Genomic DNA, 26245 nt, shown 5'->3' with positions numbered 1-26245 from the left:
AGGTCAAACACTTAAATTTCAACATGTTTATGACGTCATAGTGACATCAAAGGTGATTTTTCTGAACTTAATTGTCCAGATTATAATAACATTCGTTCGTATTTTTGTGTTCTTTGAGTTCTATTTTTTTATTGTTTCTTATTGCATGCCAACTTGGTATCTTCTTCCCTTTTTTCTCACTTATTCATACAGTACTTACGGCATTGAAGAAGTCGAATGTAATTCAGACAAGTTGTAGGCATCTTGAGATGGTCTTGTGGAGGTATCCCCTGCTGAAGATGAAATACCTCTTGATATATTTAGAGTTTTGTCCTGCAGTATTGTATCCGTAGTGTATATTGGGCTTAAACCTAAAAATATTACACAATTTACCATAATTTTCACCTCGAATCAACAGGTTTGTAAACAAAATAACAGTTATGGAGTAATTGGAATTTCATTTTGTTTTACTTCTAAAGACTTCACAGAGTTTATTGTTTGTTACATATTTATTTTCGTATGCTTTTGATTTTAAAGAGAATTAAGAATTCGTTTCAACACCTATTAATCTAACATGACAGACATTGACATTTAATTTAGTTTATTCCGACAATGAATAACCGCACTTTTAGTTTTAGTTAGTTTTTTTAATAAATGGCATTCTATTTCAATAGTATTATCAAACACATCACGCTTTATGGTTTTTCTACGGTGAATGAAGCTTATCAAGCAGACTTTGGTGTTAAGCATAAAACATTTAATGAACAATAATACACTCAAACGTCATGTGGTATACATGAAATAAAATGCAGATTCAGGAAAAATGTTACGTCATCTTATACTGTGACTTTGAAATGAAGAACAGCAATAAAAGCGCTGTTCCTTTGCTTTTTTGTGTGTTTTTTGCTGTGCATGTAAGGATTTTGTGTCATTTATGGATACCCCATGTCCTTTGTTTTTCTATTAATACTTGAATCTCGATTCCTCGAGTTAAGTTGTAATAACAGTTTAGATTCTATTTTTCAATCTTAATATACCTATGATATTTCTAGTATTCGTAATGACGGAATTGCGTTCCAATTGATTCTGTTTAGAAGATGCAGTTGGGGAAAATGCTGATCTTGTAGAAGTAAACAAATCTTTTATAACACTTGAATCTGGTAAAACAATGTCTTCCTTACTTGCTTAAAACAACACATCAAAATAGAATAGACATGCAAAAATAAATATAACAGAAAAATAAAAACATGAAATAAAAAAAAACATGAAATTAATAATCATGTTAAATAACAAAGACAGATAAGAACACAAAATAATATAATTTATTGAAACAAATGTGCCTGTTCATAGCATGTTACCAGTTATACATGCAAATAATTAGCTTTGCTTTCATTTGTTATATCGATGGACCATACGCTTCCATACTCTGATAGCAATTACTCATTGATATTTACGCCAGCTGTCACACGCCTTAAACAACTGTTTTTGTGAGTTATCTATATGATATATTTTATCCTTATAGTTTATAGAGTAACCCCTCACTTGTTATTCTATGCGACTGTTATACAAGTGAGAGGTTTAGCTAGCTATAAAACCAGGTTTAATCCACCATTTTCTACATAAGGAAATGTCTGTACCAAGTCAGTAATATGACAGTTGTTTCCATTCGTTTGATGTGTTTGAGCTTTTGATTTTGCCATTTGATAAGGGAATTTCCGTTTTCCTTGGAGTTCGGTTTTTTTGTTATTTTACTTTTTGTTATGCTGCACTGCTACTTATAGATATAGATACCGTTTTGTTATCTATATAGAAGTAAGTGATTGTAATCGTTTTATCACAATCAGTCTTTTTTTTCTGTACAAGAGAGTTCATGGTAACTTATTTTAATTTTTGTCGTGCCATATAAATTGTTCGGGCTATTTTTTCAGCCTATCATTAATTATATAGCTCAAAAATTGGTAGCTTTCCAAAATTGCCTGTGAGCGTTTTCTATGAAGCACAATCTAGAGATATCTTCGAACGTACCAAATTTGGAAGATTTCACATTTAAAATTCAAACTGAGTAGAAGTTTGTAACACAAATGAATGCACGATTAAGAAATAAGATAAACAAATCATAATAGCACAGAAACAAAATGAAATAGAAAAAACTATAATAAATGTTCCAAATTTATTAACTTAAAGTACGAAACAGCTACAAAAATATGACTTTAACCTACCATCCTTTTCATCCCCTTTGACAATTCTTAGAAACTCATTTGCGCGTTCCTGACTGTGTAGGCTCTCCACCAAATATAAAACATAGTCATCAAACATCAGATGCATCAGATGAAAGGATCCTGAAATAATGTTGAAAATATGCCATATCACCTCTATACATATTATAATGCATCTGAATATTGTTTAAGCATGTCTGATCGTGAAAAAAAATCATATAAAAGTTAAATAATATTATTCTATTTGAAATTTTACAGTTACTGATAGAATATCAGTCTAGTAGGCCTTTTGGAAATCATTGTAAAATAACCTGTACCTTACAACAAATATTCAATGTCAATGTCGTGTGTTCGTGCTGTATTTCAGTCACGTAGCGTTTTAACGATATTTTTAACATTGTCATAGAGCGGGAGGTTTGGCATACCATAAAACAAGGTTCAACCCACCATTATTTCTTAAAATGTACTGTACCAAGTCAGGAATATGGCAGTTGTTATCAAATAGATCGTTTCTATGTGTGTTGGCCGTTGTTTTTGTTGCACTTCGGTGTTCCTGTTGTTCATTTGTTTTCCTCTTATAGTTGATGTGTTTCCCTCGGTTTTGGTTTGTTACCCAGATTTGTTTTCTCTCAATCGATTTATGACTTTTGAACACCGGTATACTACTGTTGCCTTTATTTATCAATAAATATCTTGATATTTATGTAACTGTTTCATTTCATAATAATCGCCAGAATTCAATGAGAAGATCAGAAACTAATATTAAAAATACTATACCAAAACTAGGTGAGCTGTGCAGCGTCATATCTCTTATAATTCTCGTCCCAAAGCAAGACCACATAAGCAAAAACTGTCGGGCGATTCTTCGTAATGTTCCACATTTCTTCATGCTTGGCTTCAAGATAAGATTGTCAAATAAGTGATATAATTGCTTTTTTTTGTAAAAACATAGATAAAAAAAGGTCCTCGGGGCTTTACTATCTTACTATTTTGAATTGCCTTCCATATTGTTTGTCACTACAATGTACGAGGATAATTAAAAAAAAACACATTTTTATGTTACACCACACGGACTTCATTAACAGGGATTTGATCCTTACACAAAAACTCGCTTAACAAGAGTTATGAGGAAAAACGACTTAAATCAAAACTGCAAAAGATTTACGGTCAGAATTACGAATGGGAATACCGAAAAGATGTAACTGTGTCTCAACTCATAAGCGACATGTTTTCTCTGGGTTGAATCTGTAGATATCATAATAGTCGTCTGATCTGTAATTTTTCCGATTGTGTCCCATTCCCGAATGAGACATTTTGACTGAGTGTGGATTCGCATGGCGGATGATGTATTTATAGCAGGAGACACTGACACTGTCGACGCACCTTTTGAAGATATACGATGTTCTCAGTGTGTTATCTTGGTGTGAACCTTCTTAATCGATCTATGAGAATTATACATCGGTAAACTACTTTTGACCAAATTTATGATTTGATGCGTTTATTTCGTATTACGAAACATACCGCAATTGGATCTCCATGTGTTGTTTTTTTTCGTGATGATTTAGTTGCTGTCTCATTATTATCGTATATCTTTTCAACCATAGATAACATTAAAATAACGAAGAATTACTTGAAAACGGTCATAATGAACATACTTGTATATTTGGTACAGGCGTGATTTACATGACTCATTTCGACTGTTTGAATTGATTTAGAATTGATGAAACTGTACTTAAACTATGTTTCCAATTTCTCAGGTAATGTTGAACTTTCATGTTTGGCTGTTTTGTTTAGACGATTTCAATTTAATGCTCTCTTATGTGTTAATTTGGAAACATTTGTTCGTGTGCGTCCCGAATGAAAGTAATTTCAAACACGTTCCGCGTGCACTGAAATCAGTGTGATTTTGTATTATCCAATAATCTTTTTTTTTTAAATGTAACTTGAAAACCATATTGGAAAAGTTATAAATTTGGTTTATTGAATTAGAATTAAAAAATATTTACAATCATTAACTCTGGCACGATTGGTTCAATCTTTTGTATAAAAAAAAGTGGAAAATAAGGTTAACAAAGAAACTGTGAATTATACCTTGACTACACAACGATCTACCATACTATCTAACCATTCAACGTACGATTCTAGTGGTGCCTGGTCTTCCAGCAGTTTCTCAAATTCTGAACACACTGTGAATAAGATAATGATAAAAGAAATGTTTATATATTTTGACGGCCCACATTTATTTGGTGATCACAATGTCAGGGATGTCTATATAGTTTGCAATCAGACATTGTATATGGTGAAGGGAAACTGTAACATGTTTTTTCAACTCTTATTTTACTAAATTCGTAAATTATTATCACAAACGTGTTGACATTTTGAAACATATATATGCATCTAGAGATATTAAAATATACAATATAAATATATGTTTCATGGATGACAGTGTTGCATGTATTAATTTTTTTCAAATATTAATAAAACATTTATTGATGAAAATATTGTATTCAGTTTAACTTTAATCATATGTATAGTGTTTAGCAATATACATGGCTGACAAAGGTTGTTTCGTATGTATAAATATATATCACAAAACCTAAAAAGTAGGCTATTTGGCGTTTTCAAGGAAGACAAAACTTAAATAAACTTATGTTTTGAAAACAATCTGAAATATGTTCCTTGAAAAGGTCTTTTGATTTTCAAATGCAAGGGGACAAAATAGTCGTATCATACCTTCTTCTTTAAAATGATATTTTAGAGAAACGGAAACATACAAGATTTTATTTTTAAGACGTTTTTACAAAATGTCAGAACTGAAAACTTGTTCTTAAATTCAATCTTTGATTTGAAAAAGGAAGATAACTAGTACAAAAATATATCTAATTTAGGAACCAATAATTATGCTGAAAACTAATAATATGCAAACCAAACAATGTTTACACATTTTGTGAAAGATTAAAGCAAAGGAGGATGGGTTCATCCATATTTTATTTCCAGAACTTTTTGGTAAAGGCAAACTCTATCCCGAAGAATTATCAATTCTATCGATGACTGTTTTTTTTTTTATTTTTATTTGTACGAGAAGAATTATTTCTCTTTTTTATGTAAGATGTTTCAAATGATGTTTAGAATTCCATATTTCTGTAATATATGTTATACCATGTTTTTGAATGTATACATTTCTACGTTCAGGAAAATTTTATAAATTTCACAATGCATAAATTCTATTATCTATTTGACCTTAAAAGGTGTCATGGTCCAAATAAGTACATTATGGAAAACGTTGTGATATTATCTATATGAAAGAGTCAAAGGTTCATAAGCAGCACCAACTGCGATAAGAAGTATTAGTACACTTACACTGTACGATAATTTGATGATCATTTTCACTGTAATTGTCCATTGTGTACAATGTTTGTTTAATAATACTGTTTCTATCGACATTCAGCCAATCATCGAGCATCTGTGACGTTATTTCCGAACTATGGACTACAGTACGAGATGCTTGGCATAAATGGTTCAATGACGTTTGTCGTCGAAGAACCTGGGCAAATCTTCTTGCTACTGTAATACATAAATTACAACCTTTATTATCAAAACCTGTCAGCTTACAAAATTAAGTCAATGTACCAGTATATTAATCATGAGAGTTAAACGTACTTTTAAAACTATTATATTGTTATAAAAATCATGTCTTGCTAAACGTGTATATTTTACATAATAGCAATAGTAGTGTTTGAAATTGACCACGATTTATTAAAGAGGTTTGAATAAATTCTCAAGTTAATATTTTTTTAATCATTACAAAAACTAAAAGTTTACTCCACTACGCCAAGTTGACTTTGCTAAACTTTCGCTATTCTTTTTTTTTTTGGAAAGCTTGAGGTAACATAACCCTCTATAATTTAAAATAAAATCCAGGAGTTTGTCTCAGAAAGCGAGTTTAAATTTTGATAAATGTGCATCGCATGCCGCAAACTGTACGTATCGCTGTTGAATTAGTAATTGTATTATTCCAGTTTGAATGATACTCTACATGTACAATTGAACATACTCCAGTTTGAATGCCTTCGAAGCCTTTCCGTACAATTGGACATGTATGCACGCAACGAAGAAAAATTCAAGATGTGTAAGAAGTGAAACAGTTGAGGATCTATATGACCAAAAAGGACTTAAAATTAATAGCCAAATCAATATAAGGTCCAATTTGCCTTTATTTATCAAAAATGATAATAAAAAATGTGAAACATACAGTCGAATTTTATTTTCTGCAAACCACAAGGAAGTGCGTCTAGCGCAATTATCAACCATTCATCTAGCTGTTTGGCAAAGCGCCGTATCACTTGTGTTAAACTGTAAACAAATAGATTAATAAACATAATGATATCATTGACGAAAGAATACGAATGTGCACATCAAACCTCAAATTTACAAATATTCTTTAAAAGACTTTAAAGGATTAAGTTTCGCTCCTATAATAAAATTGAAAAGAGGAAACGATGAACGTACTAAGTACCACGTTCCAGTTGATATAGTTAATCCCAAAAGATGCATTAAAAACATGCATTTTTAATATTGCAAATTATAAGTATGTAGACGTATCTGTTTATTACCTTTCTGGTAGTGGTTGTAGAACTGTTGGCATCAACACATTTGCAATTGCTTTATATAAGATGGAATCACATACACCAACCAACAATACTATTGTCTGAGAATCCAAGATTGGTATAATATGCTGTGGCATTCCTTGCCAGAAATGTAAGAGGAAACTTTGCACCTGAAAGAAAAGAAAAAGGGTAATAAAAACCGTAATATCTCATTCATTTTAGTAACTAAAAAAGGATTTTGATATTTGAGGAATGCGCTTCACAAAGTACAGGATATTATTACAGACTCGGTTCCCTTACTAGTAGCTCGTAATGACAGGATTGTTGGATACAGTCATATGGTTGTTTTACCTCAAATGGGAGAGTTCTTGTAAAAGTTAGCTTTTAAAAAAGCTTTTTATACTCGGGTTTACTTTACCTCATCAAAATTAGCACGTATGACGGTATCAAGTATTCTCTGGCAATGAGTTCTGTACATCATCATAAATGTAATCACCTGAAATCAAATTAAGTTTGTTAAATCATTGCTTTCTTCTCGCAAGGACAACTAAAATGACCAATTATGATGACAAAAGTCTATAACGCTCCTTTTTTGCATGTTTTGCAAGACTCTTTTTAAAAACATCGAATATAAATACATATATAGCTCCTCCATATGGCATTTTGACAGACAACATTTCTCACGATCACCAAAATATCCTCCTCAAGAAATAAAAATTACATGTATCTTCCCTCTTCGCTCTGTTTTTTTTAATCCATATGAACTGATTTAATGTTTTAATTCATCGGGTCAATAAAACGCCATTTAAACATTAATCAGCAGTCGTACATCAATTTTTTTCAAAGTAAGTAAAAGTAAATGATATTCAGGAAATTGTTTCAATCATGACCAATACTACTCACAAAATATCGTATGAAATCACTAAAAATGTACCTTGTCTTCTTGAATATTTGTTGGAAGTTTGATATCTTTGATATCAGGAAACTCTGGTAACAATGTGCCGAGTTTGGATCTTGGCGAATATGCCACTATCTGAAATATGTTTTAAATCATTTACTTGTATATCGTGTTTTCCTGGGAAATTTCTGTTGTTACAACAGTCATACATTAGTTTACATGTTGACAAGATAAATAATGCATTACAGTACAGATGAGAGGAGTAATATACCTAACAATTTGCAAAAGTACAAAATGTTTATGTTCTTCCATCATGTTATTAAAGATGAACCATTATAATTAATATCTAAGGTATACTTTATCATTTATAGAACAAATCATAATATGTGTACATGTTAAATCAAGTCTCTTAGTAAACTTGCAACACTGTAGGGATCTTGGTCTATCATTAGACCTACTGTAGATATTCAAATTACAAATGCTTTGATAGACACTTGTCTCAATGTCAATCATTCAACTTCCAATTTTTATATACTAAATTTTCTTTTGTATACTAATCTTAATGCAGTTTCATCCACGAATTCATCGCTTCTTTTACATTTGATTCGTTCTCTTTAATGAGATAACTTTATCTTACTATATAGTTAACTATAAATTGTTGTTTGTAGACCAACATTAAATTACATTTACCTGTTTCGAGTTTTCTTTTTTCCCTTCAGATGAACTATAATTGAAAACAAACACATGATGGGGTAACAGAAGTGGTTTTTTTTCCTTAATTTTGCATTTTCAGTTACCTTATTTATATATATACATATCTATTTCATTAATTAATTTCCAATAAGTTCGATCACTACAATAAAACATAAATCATTAAAAGACCAACATTCAATTAAAAACTCTACTTTTTAAAAAGGTTCCTTGGTCATCATATAAATGCATGCAATGTAGTAATTTTAAAATGGTTTCACATAAAGAGAGCAAATGCATTAAACGTTTGTAACACTAAAAAAAAAAAAGGAATGAGATGTTTATTTTTATTACACATTTGATTATTTCTGTTTTTACAAGGTGATTTATATGGAGAATGTATTCTATTTTATACTCACTTTTGTACACCTTTAGCAGAATATATGACATCATAATACTTAGAGGACTCACAAACACCTATTCCATAGTAATGATACCTTAAATATAAAAAGAGTAATGCATATATAATCTTGTCGGATATTTTTCATAATATACGGTTAGAAAAATCCAATCTACAATGTATGTCACTGATTGAATTATAGTAAAATTTCATTCCACTACATTACGTTTTAGCAATGAACAATCAACCAATTAATCATTTAATCATTCCATTGGCAATACAAAATAATCAACTACATGTATTTTTTTTTTTTTTTATTAAATTGTAGGACATTCTACCTGACTATAGACGTTTTTGTAAAATGTCAAGAGCTCATCGTATTGAGCTAGACGAGTATTGAAGAACCTTAAAGCAGATCAAAGCTTTATGCTACTTATTCTATTGAATTGGCATGCACTGATGTCGTCCTGGAAATCCATGCAAATTGTGCACTTGGCATAACGTTATGTAACAAACAATAAAGTAATTATTTGATATTAGAAAGTTTATAGCCTTTAAAAGTGAAAGCTGAATGCTATCTAAACTGAACCCTTTTGTACTTAATATTTATTATGATTAGTTATGTGTTTGATTAAAATGGGTTCAGTTACTAAAATAGTCACTCTAAATTGTTTTCACAAGACTTCAGTCTGCTCAGGTTCTCTATTAACGATTACGGTTATTCTGTTTAGGCCCTTTTTGGTTTTGATACTCTGGATGTCTTATGTATTTGACCTTCCAAACGTTTGATCTCGACCTTGGCTCATGAAGGTTATTCCAGAAACATGTGTGGTGTGCAAGGACATTTGTAACATGTATATTACTATATGTTCCACGTGGTCAGTGTCGCTTCTTGTCCGACTTGCAGTTCCCCACTGTACCATCCACCAAGTAGTGACGTTATTCGGTAATTTTATGATTTAATTAAATGATCGATGCATTTAATTCTAAAGGAGAAAAGGTCACATGTAATGCCCCTTGAATTATAAATCTACCAAATAACATGCTTAAAATATTCATAAGACATCAGTATTTTTATTTTTGAATATTGTCTTATTTTTTTGGCATATGAGCTAAGGCTTTATCCAAAAAGATATTCTACTATAAGATGTATTTTACAAAGTTAAGGTGTTTCTGCAATAAAGTCTCCAGATTATATTAACTTTATTATGTATCAATAAGATTACCATATTTTTGGAAGTCTTATATATATAATTTAACCTTTTCTGAAATTTGGGGGGCAAAGCATAATGGCTCTAATCTTACATCCTACTTTGTACTTAATAAATTATCTATTTGTACTTAAATTAACTAAAGGTTAAAACTTCTCTAGGAATAGTTTACGTTGAATGAGTTCGAGCGTTCTGTTAAGGCCCTTTTTATGCTCTTAACTGTTTTATGTATACATGTATGACCTCTCAAATCTTTGACTCAATCGTACCAGATGAAAGTTCTTCCAGAAAAAGCGGTAGTGTACTTACTTGTTATTTAGGATTTTCCTATTTACAGACAACTTAAGTTTACTGACTTACTTTGATTGTCCCCTGGTCCCTAGTCTCCGAGTAGTAATTTGTGGAAACTGTTGTCGAATGATCTAAAGAGCAAAAAATAGTTTTGCAATACAGAACATTCATTATGATTTTAATATGACGACGCATATGGAATTATGAAATAATATCAACAGAATTCATTTCAAACAGTTCAACAAGTCATAATGAAAAATCCGATTCCTTATTGATATAATAATTCAGCCATATTATTAACTTTATTATTCCAAGGTTTAAACTATAATATTACAAGAAATGTACTATTAATGTAGTTTGAAAAAAAACGGGTATCGTGACATAATTTTTGTATTTTCTATTGAGTTAGCAATTTATAAGTTCTCTCTCCTGAAATCTGTTTTCAGAATTTTACCACTTAGATTTTTTTCCAGTGAAACAATTAATTTTTTGTTCGTGTATGATCCTTAAAAACGAGCACGGTGACTTTGGCTTTTCATTTCATTATATTTTTTTATCTTATGTGTATTTTTTGTCGTTTATTTTGCTATGCAACTCTTAGTTTGCTACAACATTTACTAGTATACAAGTAATAGATTTTTTAAGTTCCAGTTTAACAGATCTAAGAAACCAAGTCTAGAAGCCTGATTTTTTTACAAGCATACGGTATATTTGACTGGCCGCTCGTTTTAAATTCATCAAGCATTGAATTAGTTAAATTGTATAGTGCTTACCTTGCCAAAGCTAGCAGCATTAACAGGTTGTGTATCATTTGCCTCACAATAATCCAGATAGTGATAATACAATGTACTTCGTGGAATACAAACTCCTTCTGCTATCTCGTAATTCTCTTCCAACCTAAAATGTTAGCACTTAGTAGCTATAATTCGTTTCCATTATTCTCTATGTATATTTCTCCGATTTTCTATTTTCACATTGAATAAACACAGTATAGAAGCTGTGTAACTTCATTAAGTCACACAAATCGTAGAATATCACTACATTGTACACCGCAATGTGAAATAACATTTCATAATGGACATTTTTACAGTGTACAGTTAGGTTAGCAGAAACCAAAACAAATAAAAAAAAAAACGGCGAACTATGCCGCAGGCAAGATCATGGGACAAGGAAAACAACTTCTGATTGTTTATTCAAAGACATAGGTTTTGCTCATTGTTGATAACCACACTGTTTAATATGTAGAACCGACCTTTGACATTTGTTGGATAGTTGGATCATTTGCAAATTATCCAATATAATGTAACATAATGGTTAAATTCATAATCACAATAAATAATAGTGAAACAAAATATAGTCTTTAAGATTAGTTTCCCGGGCACGTTAACAAACACCCGAAAGTTTAAATGGAATATAGATATATGGCATAGATGCTTGAGGTACGTTTAGGTGTGCGAGATGTATAAATACGTAGTTGCATCCGATGCTTCATTTAAGTAAAATACCACGCTCTCATGTACATAAAAAATCCTTGCATTACCTCTATTGGGGATCCGTCGGTGGCCTGTTTCAAGGCAAACTGTTTGTCCCTATCCAACAGACCCTACTTTTTCAGTGATAGTCGAAATCCCAACATTTATCCCAGTCGTTCAACAATACAGAATACACCTATTAGCATTATTGTTAATTTGTTCTCGTCCTTAATATGCGTGAAATATTTTCCACTGGACGTTACGCAAACAACAATCAATCAAAAAATCATGTTCACTTGTCTCACGATCCATCTTAGTAGAAAAAAAAATATTACTTTGTTCCAATTTGTCTTATAATTGAAGAAGTACAGAAAACTGGTAGAACAAGAATCGAAATAGCTGACAAAGCATAAAAAGTAATATAAATCGGACTAACGGTTAAAACATTATTCGTTCAAATTATTAAGTTTTCAACTTGTTACTTGTATTCCTTCAGAAAAAAAAACACATTAAAGACAACAACACCAGAAAATTTCCGCAAGGTGATTATTTTATCTATTCCTTCAGAGAGTATAATTACCAATCAATAAAACATTTCATAACATATAAAGCATAATTCTTAATAAAAAAAAATAATTCACATTATATTACTTACCATTTTAGAGTCAGAGGTGTAGAGTGAGGTTTAGATGCCGACCGTAGTTTAGTATAAGTTGCTGAAATATTTGTAAAAACAAAAACATGAAGGAGCTTCTAATTGTTTTGTTCCAACATTTAAAGAATATGTGTGTAAGAATAAATAAAATTCCAAAATTCTTATTACTTAATATTTCCAAGTATACAAGTAAATGAAGAAAAAACACTTAAAAATCGTTTGATCAAAAAATCACTTATCAATTTCTGACAAATTAGAGATAAAAGTGCATTTCCTAACAAAAAAATGCTTTTAATTTGAAAAGATTAAGAACAGGCGTGTAATTATTCTTTACATGAAAGGCGTGGCTATATACACATTTACCTGATATACTAAGTATTTTTATAACACACCAGACTAAACCTTCCAATAGAATAAAAAAGCTTACCTGATTTTGATTCATCATCCTCTTCACAAAATCTTGTTCCGATATTCTCACTTAGATCTTGGCGCTTGCGTCCTCCGTCTATGCATCTATCAAACCAATCTTTAAAAATACATATATGTGGATATAGCTTTAAACTTCAAATTCAAGATATGAACAAACAAAACCAAAGTTTGCATTAAAATATGCAGTGAATCTTCAACAATTTTTTTAAATTTTAATATAATGTGTACTAACTAGGTGTCAATAAAGGCAATAGTAGTATACCGCTGTTCAATAGTCATAAATCGATTTAACTGAAACAAATCCGGGTCACAAATCAAAACTGAGGAAACACATCAACTATAAGAGGAAACAAAACGGAACAACAGAAACACTTACAATTAAATATTTGGCTTTTCAAAATAATGTTGGTTCTTAACACTTCTGATAAAGGTTAATTCAGAAAAGCGTTTTCATATTTATTATTATTTCAGACGTTTCGTTTTGTGTGATGGTTTTGTTGATTTTTCTTCGATTTTTATTTTCCCTTTGGTATATTCCTTCTGCCTCTTTGTACATGTACCACAGGGTCAAAACCACTGTTAGTCACATTTATTTACGATAACGACTTTGGTGCACATGATGTTCGTTTTAGGTATAAAAAAAAACCAGATGTAGTGTAAACTACGACTAACTGAAGTTTACCCCTACTCGTGCTTTTGAGAGAAAACAAAAAACTATCTATGAAGGTCTGGATGGGGTCCTTCATTTCTTTATTCCTTAACTTTATACCATTTTTCTCTATTCTTTATTTATTTTGACTATTATTCTCTATTTTTTTTTATTTCAGCATTATTATCTATTCTTTGCTTACCAATTTGAAGAATAGTACCAAAAATCAAGAAGCTCTAACTTATAGTTGCAGAGAATATTCCGACAGAAATCGTAGAATTATAAACATGTGCTATCAATTCCAAGGGTACGACATGACTTCATTGGGTATCCAGTAGTCGGCGATTAAGCACTGTCACGATTTAATACTTAATTGGCATGGCATAATATACATTTTTTTTTCAAATTAAAACAACAAAACAGTGTATAAGAATTAAGACATACAGGTAACGGTATATAGGCTTCAACAATGGTCTGACTCTTAGAACAATATAATAAAAACTAAAAAAAAACAATGTGGAATAAAAACTCGTCAGACAATGAAATATTGAAATATTCTAAACATTTCCTTAGTCAATATTTTATAATGTCACCAGTAACCTTCTTTATATAGGCACTAAAATACTCCACGAGAATAAAAAAAATGGTCACCTTGATTTCTCACGTTTATCAGCAAGACCCGAACTCTTTGGTCGCCTTTTTAAGTGCTCCTGATGTTTCAAAATGCAGCTTTTTTAGTAAGAATATGAACGGATAATCCTATGTCCCATTTTCTAGTGGGTTGCACACAAATTACACGCAAATGAATATTAATAATACCTCTTTGAGAGGTCCATATGTGTCCTATCACAATGTCAAATTCCTGCCTCTACCCAAAATATCCTTTTATAAGTGTCATTCCAAATTTTAATTTCGCAGAATAAACCAATCTAATGTATTGTTAAATATTATCTCGTCATGAATATGTATGGAAATATTTGTCACTGGACGTTTACCAAATAATAATCATAAAAAGTATTAACAAAAATACCAAAATCCAAATTAAATTCAAAGAGGGGAAATCTATAAAAACTAACAAAATCAAACGTTTGACTTTATCAACCAACGGAACAAATGGAAAACAACTGTCATATTCCCGACTTTGTACAGACATTTTTCCGAAGAAAATGGTGGGTTAAACCTGGTTTTATAGCTAGCTTTTCATCATTAAAAAATGCTCCTAACATCAGACAGACTAGTGGAAATACTATAGTTTTATGATCACTCATTTGATCTTGTTCAGTGGTAAGGTAAATGGAAACATGAGGTTACTACTTAAAAGGTCGTTACTTTAATTTGAATGTGACTTTACTTTTGTAATAACAGCAAAAGAAATATGAACCGAAACGAAGAAGCAGAAAATTAGTGATTCGGTAATTCTTTAGTGTTAGGTCATGTATTTGTAGTTTTAACAATTTTAGATTTTGAACATAATTTGAAACATTAATTTTGTGTGAATAATTTCCAGTATTTGTTCTTTCTCATTAGTGTCGTCTTCTTAATATTCTTGTAACAACGAAATGACACTATTGTGAAGTGTGTTTAAACATTTGATGCAATAATTGAATATTTCGTCTCTCGAATTAAAAAGAATAAAAAAATGATTAATTCTTTCTTTTTCTGCGAACAAAATTAATTTAAGTTTTATCCGAATATATTAAACCTTACTAGAATGAATATAAATATAAATATTTTCAAGTATGGATTTATATTTAATCAGAAGTTGTTTTCTTCACAGAAATTCTTGACCAAGTCCCAATAGAAAGTTTACTGGGTGGACAATTACCATGGAGAGTACAACCACGGGGATATTCAGTTGATGTGTGCCTGTGTTAATTCTCGTGGATGAAAACCCAGGGCCAGTATGCATAAAGCTACTTAAGTTAAAATTTGTTCCGAACGGACAGATTTTTCTACATGTCCTACGATAAATTAGTATTACGATTGGATATCTTAACTTATACGGGCCCTTGTATCTATGTATGTTTGAGTTATAAATTTTTATTAATTCATTTGTATGAGGGAGAACTTGCAGATGATTATATATACACGTATGGTAGAGAAGTCCGTGCACCTTCATCTGATACTCTCTAGAATAGAAGTGGGGAACTGAGTCCTATAATGAATTTCAACAAGAAAAGTTTGGTATTTGAATGGCTTACTTGTATGGTTGTACATACTACACAGAAATTTCGATGACAACATTGATGTTATGAAAACTAACTCAAACGCGATACACATATGGCAGGTTCACTATAAAAATACCTTAAATGTCTGTTTTACTCTTTTCAATGCGTATGTCTTTAGTTGTCCATTTTCTTTATGGAAATTGTATGATTTGTTGAAAATTATTGTTAGTTCATATTCAACTATATTAGTTAATTTGATACATGAAGGGTTATTTCACAACAAAATAAACAACAGTATATTAGAGGAATAGTAAGTTAATTTCAATTCAGAAAGTATCCAAATGAATGGTAGTTATTTAATTTGTTTTAATTTATGTGAGCAAGAAAAAAAGTACATATTTTCCGTATGATTTTATTTAATCTTCGAAAAGGGTAAAGGCATTACGAACGACACATGAACACATGAAAAAGAAACTATTCATTGTCAGTAATCGTCCGAATGTTATTACACTTTTATGTCTATTATTAAAGTTTAATTTATGCAACTGAATTGTATCTTAAACCTAACAATAAAACCGATAGTAGAATCTACGCACGGTGTTCGGCAGTTTCCCAGGATTAAAGATACAATACTTAAAATCATATTAGTGCACGTAAACGTCCCAAATCACTTTACAATGACGGCACTCAAGACGTGGCTTCACAATATAATACTTGTCAAAATATAAACATTTTCATGGCAAATTTACTTTGTATTGAATGTATCATAGGAAGTAATCGAGATCACCCGGACAACTGGGTGGAAACAGACAAATATTTCCCCTTATAAAACATTTCATGTTCTCCAGGTCAAACAACAAAAACATTCATCTTTGTGTTTTGATTCATACTGGAAAAAAAGTTTTAACTTGTGAGATATATGTTCGGTGAATCTAGTCCATTTTGATTTATTTGGAATGCATATTTTAACGAATTCCTACTAATATGTGAAAAGATTTTGTATTTTATTATAATTGATTGTCCACTCCAAAATATATTTGTTGTTTCCGAAATATTTTTTTTATAAATTTGCATATGAAAACATAAGCAGAGTCAAATATGCATTCTTATTAAAAAATTAAAATAAAGGCCTAAATATGCAAATATATGTAGATAGAAGTCAGCTGAGAGAGAGAGAGAGTGTGTGCAAATATATGTAAATAGAAGTCAGCTGAGAGAGAGAGAGAGAGACTTAATAATCCCTGGAGTACAATACGTAGCAATATATTGTAAAAAAATATGTGTATCATTATGTAGCTGGAATAAACAGACTTATTTAACCAATGGTAAAATGTGTGAAAATCTACTCAAAACCAAGAGCGATTATCATTTATGAATTGAAAATTATAGTTAAGAGCACAGGTTGTATATTTTCATAATTAAAAGCAAATAAAACGCCTAAATGTGCAAATATATGTAGATAGAAGCCAGGAGAGAGAGAGATAGATAGATACATGTAGAGAGATCGAGAGACTTAATAATCCCTGGTGTACAATAAGTAGCAATATATTGTAAAATGATATGTGTGTATCATCATGTAGCTGAAATAAACAGACTTACTGTTTAGTTAGTCAATGGTAAAATGTGTGAAAATCTTCTAGAAACCAAGACCGATTATCATTTATGAAAAGAAAATTTTAGTTAAGAGCACGGATTGTACGTTTTATTAATTAAAAACAAACAAAAGATATGATTTAACGAGAAATGTTTCTCAAATGCAGTCAACATTAATATAATAACGGTTGTGACGACAACAAAAAAAAACAATTTAAATTATACGGTACATTCTTCTATGTTTTTAAAACAATTGATTACAATAAATTGAACGAAATTGTATCTACATCTGATAAATTTTTAATTTTTAACATTTTTCATTGAAGATAACAGCAAAACGATTAAATTACATATTCTTTATAAACTGAGTACATTTGGTCTATTTTCTAAGTCATTGGCCTGATTTCCGATTGATAAGAGACCAGACATATTCATTGCCTACATGCCGTAAAATTTAAATTACACTAATTCTTAATTACTAAACGAGATGCTTAAAACTCAAAATGGAAAGTGTTTTAGACCTTAGATTTTTTTTAATTTGATTAACATTTTTAATACCATCACAAAAAAGTCAATGTAAAAATGTAAAGTTTCTAACCTTACAATTGCCTAATGATATAAAAAAAATGACATTTCTCGGTTAAATGATTAATACCTTAAATTTAAACTCTCGTGTAAAGCACCACGGTAATCAACGTAAATCAAAATGAAGACAAATAAAATGGAATGGAATGGAATGTTTTCAACAAAATGCAAATTCACTGTTTCATAACGATTTAAACACAATTCAAACTCTAAAATATAGATATTATTAATATATAAATGCATATAAAACTTAAAGCTGCTATCTATAGAATATTCTATTAAACCCACCGCAATACTTAAAAGTAAAATTTCACAAGTGTTGAATTTTGCTTAGTAGATAATTGAAAAGGAAGCTCACAAAGCACCAGCCTAGTAACTTAAATTGAATTAACCTTGCTCGGAAACGGAGGAACAATTTCTCTCCCAGGAGTAGGCCTATACAGTTATCTAGATCCTAGGAGATGTTAGCTATGTGATTGTTAAGTCAACGTACCTGTGGTGTCGCTGGAAGGAGCGAAATCATCCATAGCCTTCTATAGACCTGATCCAACAGTGAAATTTACAACTTTTAATTGAATTTATTCTATATTTGACTAAGAATGGCAATGTAAAAAGATCAAAGTCAAGTATTACTAATATTTTCCTATATTTAGCATCACCTGGGAGTGGATAATGTTTTATTGGTTTTGAAATTGAAGTGATTTGATTGGGTGTTGACAGCAGTATTAATATTCATGATTTGAGACAGAACAAATTGGTTTTTTATCAATTTACCATAAAACTATATGTGATCAGACTTGTGGCGTTTCAATTGACATGTAATAATATTTTGTAAATTTATTTATATTTCAAATTGACTTTTATCTAAAATTTTCCAAATTGCCCAAAAAAAACAACATCTGTATTATTTTAAAGGATAGGATTTCCAGAAAAATACAGTTTAAGATTAATTATTTCAAATTTTCCATCGCAAAAATGATTAAAAATATGTATATTTTATTAGATTTTATGAGGCTGTTCATCGTCAGAGATGTTAGCTGACTGGTGACCCGTATAAAACCATCAATACGGGCAAACCAATAACAGAACAATGTACACCAACATCAATCGACTATTCATCACCGGATTAGCAGAAAATCGCTTTTAAACTTCTACATGTCTATTGAAAGAGAAAATATTTCGGCATGTGAATAAGATAAAATAAGTGGTAAATTGCTCTTTTCAATTCCTCCTTGACAAAAACTAATTAGCTTTAGATGTCAATTTTCTATTTGATCCTTAAATAGGAAACTAATTCTACTTTTAAAAGTGGAAGTGAGTTATACAAAACTAACGTTTCGTAGTCTAATGAGACTTCAAAGGAAGAAAAATAAATTATTTAATTTTATTAAGTTTTATCTACTGCAGAGAAATACATGCTGTATTTACATTATTATTTTATGCTAGTACTTCATGGTTTTAATTTTAATCTATAATTGCTACATACATCCGAAAGATAAGTCAGAAAAAAAAAATAGTAACAATGAGACTTCTATGAAGGTGTGGATGGGGTATACAGAAAAGAGAATAATGGACAAAAAATATAAAGCATAAGGAAAAATAGACCAAAATAATAAAAAATAGAGAATAATGAGGTGTTAAAATATAAAGAATAGAGAATAATGGCCAAAAAGTATAAAGAATAGAGAAAAATAGCATAGAAAATTAAAGAATACAGAAATGAAAGACCTAGACCATCTTCTATATGAACTAAAACTATGTGAGCAGTGCTCATAAATGCATACCCCTTCATTTATATCTTTATGCGAAAAATACTGAAATAAAAAAAAATAAAAACATACAGAGCACCACAATACCATTAAATATCTGTGATGCCTCACCCCCCTTTTTACACATTGCCCATCATATGTCTAACATGGTAAACACAGAAAACCATTTTGATAAAAATAAATAAAAGAAGTAAAACTTCCATTATATAATTAAGATTTTCTAACACCTTCATTGAAATACTTTCTATGGATTATTGTGAGGAGTTGTGGACACAAATTAAACTGAAGAGCATGTGCGTAACGAACGGTCACAACCATCACTGAATTTATATTACTAATATTGTATATATAAAAGTCAGAATCTGATAGCAGGTCATGAAAATAGATGTTAGTGAGACGAAAATTTCAAATTACTAGTAATTATTATCACAGCTTGTCGCCGTGCCAGCCTGTCCGTCATCACACTCAAGGGTTTGCTGGCATATATAAAATGGATTACCCAGATTTCTTAAATTCGACAGTAAAACCAATGCTAAAAGGGCGTCTGTTTGGCTTTGCGGAATATATAAACCCGCAACAACGTCCGATCAGAATGGGTACGTTAAATTCGATGCCTCATGTAGCTAGGTATATGGTCACGCTCCGTACTCTCTAAAACCCCTTGCAACAACTATTTAAGGAGTCTATAGGTGACCTGTTGCAAGGCCTGCATGCCTACACCCCGGTTTTCAACAAATCCCTTTTCCGTGGTAGCTTTGAATTTTCTGTCCTTCATATATACTGGTCGACCCAAACTGCAGAGCCCACCTTTCGATTGTTTGTTAAATTGTTTTCGTCCTGAATATGCATGAAAAATTGCCACTAGACATTAAGCAAATAGCAATCAATTAATCATATTAGAACATTCGCAACAACGCTCTGAATGCACATTAAAATGAGGAAGAAAATACCACGGCTCAGTGAAAATACATAAGTCAAGGACAAACAGATAATACCATGGTAAAAAAAACTACGTAAAGACATACAACAGTCAACATAACACTACAAAAAACGAATTAAAAGATTGAGGAACAGGAGCCCCACTAAAACCACTAGTGGCACCTGCGTGTTGCTCACTGCAAATAAACATCCGACGATAGGTCGCGTTCGGTGTCGCTATAATTGAATAAAATAAGACAGACACAGATATTTCATAATGGTCAGTCCAATCATGATGGCGTCTGTACAACTTTATAGGGGAAGGCTTCAACTGCACCATCCGGAACCCTTAGTTCAATAGCTTCCTTGTACGTTGAAACCCACTATCAAAGAAATCATGATAAGAAATATAGTAGTAATGATAGTAAGTTGGTAAATACTACCATGCAAAATGCCTGTCCTTATCCAACATACATTTTTCCTGCAGATATCCAAAATACCTTCCTTCAGTTCAGTCTTCCACGTTTCCAGAACTACACATGTCTTTTTTGTTCTCTCCCTTTAAGCTTAATATGCATGAATATTTCTCAGCGGACTTTAAGAACGAGTACCATTACTTAAATGGACACAAATGTGAAGTACAGGGTAATAAGTCTTGAGAGTGCTTTCTTTATGAAAATAAGAAAATATGGTATGTTTGCCAATGAAGTAACTACATGTATCAACCAGAGAACAAAGAACTAGAATGTAAACATCTACGGGTTACTAGTAAATGCCTGTATTCGTTTTTGTATTTTCAAGAGATATTAAATATTTTTTTACTGATGTCAATTTTCCTTAGTAACCTATAGTTTACAATAAATGGCAAGTATTTTTGTATAAGGTCAAATGGCATGAGATGCGGGTAAGGGATGGATAATTTTCACTGTCATCAAAATGAAAGAATTTTCAATACAAGAGAGTATGTGCCTGTGTCGTTTTAAAATAGTTGTTAGTATAAAGATGAGAAGATGTGGTATGATTGCCAATGAGACAACTTTCCACAAGAGACCTAATGACACAGACATTAACAACTACAGGTCACCGGACGGCCTTCAACAATGATCAAAGCCCATACCGCATAGTCAACTATAAAAGGCCCCGAAATGACAAATGTAAAGCCTAATTTATGTACAAAATAATGATCGAAAAACAAATATGTTACACAGCAACAAACGACAACCACTGAATTACAGGCTCCTGACTTGGGAAAGGCACATACAGAATGTGGCGGGGGTTAACTAGTTTTTTTTTGTGCCAAACCCTCCACTTAACCTGGGACAGTGATGTAACAGCACAACATAAGAGCAAACTATGCAAAACAATAAACGAAAAACAAATATGAGAAACAATAAAAAGCAACAACCACTCAACTACAGGCTCCTGACTTGGGACAGGCACATATAGAATGTGGCGGGGTTAAACTCGTTTGAAGGGACCAACCCTCATCCTAACCTATGTCAGTGGTGTAATAGTACAACAAAGTTGTTTAACATGCCATGGAGCCTAAAACAATGTTTTTTTGGTTTACGAAGTAGTTTCGGTTCGATTCAGCTTAGGTGATGTTAATTTTGGTTATACACGCTATGTGCCAGTACATTGTACCTAGTCAACCAGCAGTACAGCCCTAAATGAGTCGACGGATACCAGCAGAAATGAAGCGATAATAAAGTCAAAGCTAACCCAAATAATACACCAAAACTTACAAGTCTACAATAACTCGAAAACCAGGTCTTTGGACGTTTTTGGGCAGTGTCCGTAGTACTAATTTAAAATATAATCAGACGCGAACTTACAACTGACAGACATAGAAATACAACAACGTAAAAAATTGAAAACAACACGTTTAATAATTTCATGCGTCCGAAGCGCTTTTCTGGATTTACCTTCATCAGCAACGCTCAAAGCCAAACATTTGAAATCCGAGGGATGTATAAGTACCGAAACAGTTGAAGAGCTATATGACAAAAATACATAAAAAAAAGCCAAATCCATCTAAGGTCAACTTTGCATGAGGGAGTTGAAACCTTAGTTACTTTATAATTTCAAAATTTATAAACGGACAATTTTAGAAAGGTTTGTTATAAATCATGTCAGTACCGAAGTACTGACTACTGAGCTGATTATACCCTCGGGGACTGATAGTCCACCAGCAGAGGTATCGACCCAGTGATGTAAAAAATTGAAAACAACACGTTTAATAATTTCATGCGTCCGAAGCGCTTTTCTGGATTTACCTTCATCAGTAAACCTTTTGCTCGCTAGCACTGACGAGAAGAAACCGACACAGGGTAACGTTCTTATAGAAGGTTTATTGTGCGCTTTGCAATGATTACAACAAGGAAATGGTTACAGTAAATCGGGATCCTATCGGGCACTTTCAACAGATAAAATGACTTATATATATATGATTAAATGGTAAGAAACATCCTTTACTTCTTTATATTTAAACTTGAGGCTCTAAAAAGCCTGTGTCGCTCACCTAGGTCTATGTGCATCTTCAACAATTGACACTGTCCAACATTGTAGACTACAATATAGTTCATGACTAAACTCTGTTTTTGTTATTCTTGTACTGCTGATTTTTCTCTCTGCCTTCTATATATCCCCCCCCCCCCCCTAATAAAAAAACAGGGTGATAAATCGTCATTTTAGACATTTAAGGGCAATAAATCGTATAAGGAGTCGAATGACGATTTCGACCAGGTGACTTATCTTTAGATGTCTAACTGACAATTTCATCTAGGCTAACCTGTTAACAGACCTTGGCTTGCTGATCATTTATGCCTTTTAAAGTGTCTACCTATCTATAATCAAGTTAATAGGCAAACACGCCAAAACTATGTAAAGATATTGTCATTTAAAGGCAATAACTCCTATAAGGAGTCGACTGACGATTTCGGCCAAGTTGATTTAATTGTAGATTTCGTCTTGTTGATCTTTTTGGCCATTTGAACTTTTATCTATCTTTTAAAGATAATTGGCAAAAGCGCAAATAATTGCTAAAATCGTCGTTAAAAGGGCAATAAGGAGTCGACTGACGATGTCGGCCATGTTGATTTATTTATAGATGATGTCTTGTTGATCATTTTCGCTATTTATATTTTTATCTATCTATTATCTTATCTATCAAGATGAGTGTGGTCAAGGTTGATTAAATAAGTTTTAGTGGAGAAGACTTTGTAAAAGTTAACGGACGACGACGACAGACGATGAACGCCAAGTGATGGGAAAAGCTCACACTGACACTTTAAGCTAGGTGAGATAAAAATCTGAATATCCTCTGAAAACCATACCAAAAGGGTTATTTTTCTGGGATATAGAAATATGGTCGCTCTCATTCGGCTTTAAACCTTATACTAAAGAGCTGTGCAGGATGAATAAATACGCAGTAACATCTGGTCGGAATGGGGACGTTAAATCTGATTTCTCGTCTAAAAATAGTGCCACTATCTCTGCACGTTAAAGTTAAATAAAAAAAAAAAATAAGAATTACTAGGTAAAAATTGTATGCATTTTTTGTATAAAAAAATCACCCTGGGAACAAAACTGTATCGTGTGCTCTTAACGTTTGCATTCGACAGGAAATGCATAGTAAAGACAAACAGATATACCTTGCGAGGGAGTCGTATCATTATCGAGGAGAAACTTGGACAAATTCCAATACTCCAGGTACCTTTTTGGGTAGACAGTCATAGATAACTCGGGTAGCTATATTTTTTTTTGAAACAGGTTTTGTTTCTTATATTTCTTATACGCATATTGTAACAGATATTAATCATTTATTTTCTGCATATTAATGATAAAAAAGCTTTAATAAACAAACACAAATCTGACACATTTACTTCTCGGAAAATTATCCTAAAGTATGGTTTCCAAAAGTAAAGCTTTAAGCTTTACGATGTCAAGATTTTTATTTCTAGTACTAGAAGAAAATTTGATTTCAGAAACCAATAACTCACAATGTTTGTAAAAAGAAGTTTTGATGTGTTGGCTTGTTCTCTGGGTCCATTTATCAATACCGAGACATTGTCCCTGTCATAGTAAAACCAGAAGAGCGGGTAATGAATATCTTCAAACTTCCATCTGATTAAACAACAGACGTGTGTTAAATGTCGAAAATACAACTAATAATTAGTTTTATGTGTTATTGCTTTCTAAGAACTATTGTAAACAATATTGAATGGATCTGTTATTGCTTTAATTAATATGACGATCAACCATTAATTGTGAGGGTTCCTAGTTCTAAATGGTCAAAGATCGTGCATATTTACAAGGCATAATTTATCTAAACGGAATCGAATTTGCCGTGTTCAAATTTTCAGTTAAATTCCACTTCTTTTTCTAATTTAGCGTTCATTCTTAAAGAAGCAGTATATGAATAAACGTTACAAATCACTTTTATTTTCAATTTTAGCACTAAAAGAGTGTAACCAAAAATATGAGGTTATGGTTTCAATATTTCAACTATTATAAAAAGATATAAGTGTAAAACTTGTCTATCCACAGATTTAAAGTAAAGCAATTGATTAAGTTGTTAAGTTTATTTCAGTTGCAAAACCACTTTCCTTGTTTTTCTTAGACTTAACTCCAGGCTTTACATACATGTAAGAAAATATGTAAGACAGATTTAAAAACAAGGAGATGTGGTATGATTATCTACCAGAGTTCAAATGAAGTGGATGTAAGCAATTATGGGCCACCATTCGGCCTTCGACAATGAGAAAACCTCATACCGTATAGTCAGTTATAAAGGGCCCCGACATGAAAATGTGAAAAAATTAAAAACGAGAAAATGATGAGTGTTTTGCCTAATTTGCATAGAAAATAATTTTATCTGATGTATATGGCACAATTGATCATCAATTTTCTTAAATGCTTCCCTTTCTGGAATCAAGTTTGGTCCTTGTGAATTTGACTTATTACCTGCTTTGACCTTTGATCATAGGACATGCATTACATGTGAAGTAGGATAATATACTTACCACTTATATGCATGGTTTTGAATAGAGTTAGTATTGCCTGGTTTTTGTTTTAGTGTTAAACGGTCATGTAAGTCTTTCTTGGTCTATACACATATTTTTTCGATGTTTTTGATATATGTCTCGTGTATGTATTGTCCTCAAGATGTCTATTTTGTATCCCTCCTCTGTAATATTCATTTATATAGCTTGTACCTTTTATTGTGCAAAAATTCAAATAGTCCAATCTTGATTTGTTTCCAAGTTAATATGATACTAGCATAGTAAAAATTAATCAACAAATAATGAAAGAGTGGAAATAAAATGTTTAAAGAGAATTATTTTCATCAAGCTTAATGAAGATACTTTTCTGTAGCAACAGCACTTTAATTAAAGAGCAGATATCAGATGGTATACATATAGTTTGTTATGAGATTGTAGTTATTATAATTATTTGACTTGGCCTAATTTGTTTTATGTGGCCTTATAAGGAGTTTACATAATTGGGTTGTTTACTATTTATAGTTGTTTACTAAATAATGTTAAGAAATCACTGGAACAATCAAAGATACTGATGGAATGATTAGAACTTTCTATTTGACTTGCATAATGATCATAATCTACGATGCGTAATTTAAACTTCCAAAATGTTCTAGAAATTTCCCTTCTACAGTGTACTAGAAGTTCCCTTCTACAGAGTTCTAGAAGTTTCCGT

At 31.5% G+C, this 26245-nt stretch overlaps 1 protein-coding gene across 1 annotated transcript; it reads right to left on the bottom strand.

Moving 5' to 3' along the window:
* Positions 1-1819: 1819 nt before the first annotated feature.
* LOC127702767 (transcription factor RFX4-like) lies at positions 1820-25567 on the bottom strand. The gene is made up of 16 exons (XM_052207070.1): positions 25555-25567; positions 12847-12945; positions 12420-12480; positions 11066-11189; positions 10362-10423; positions 8810-8887; positions 8391-8424; positions 7737-7835; positions 7221-7298; positions 6809-6972; positions 6448-6548; positions 5556-5759; positions 4287-4381; positions 2973-3090; positions 2199-2318; positions 1820-1833 (listed from the first exon to the last, which is right to left on the bottom strand). Exons 1-16 carry the CDS (start codon positions 25565-25567, stop codon positions 1820-1822), a joined length of 1464 nt encoding a protein of 487 aa, XP_052063030.1.
* Between the last annotated feature and the right edge of the window lie 678 nt (positions 25568-26245).

This window comes from Mytilus californianus, unplaced genomic scaffold (genome assembly GCF_021869535.1).
Source record: "Mytilus californianus isolate M0D057914Y unplaced genomic scaffold, xbMytCali1.0.p SCAF_5, whole genome shotgun sequence".
NCBI classification, from domain to species: domain Eukaryota; kingdom Metazoa; phylum Mollusca; class Bivalvia; order Mytilida; family Mytilidae; genus Mytilus; species Mytilus californianus.
Note: the sequence above shows the minus strand (reverse complement) of the source record. Positions and strands in the feature narration are given on the sequence as shown.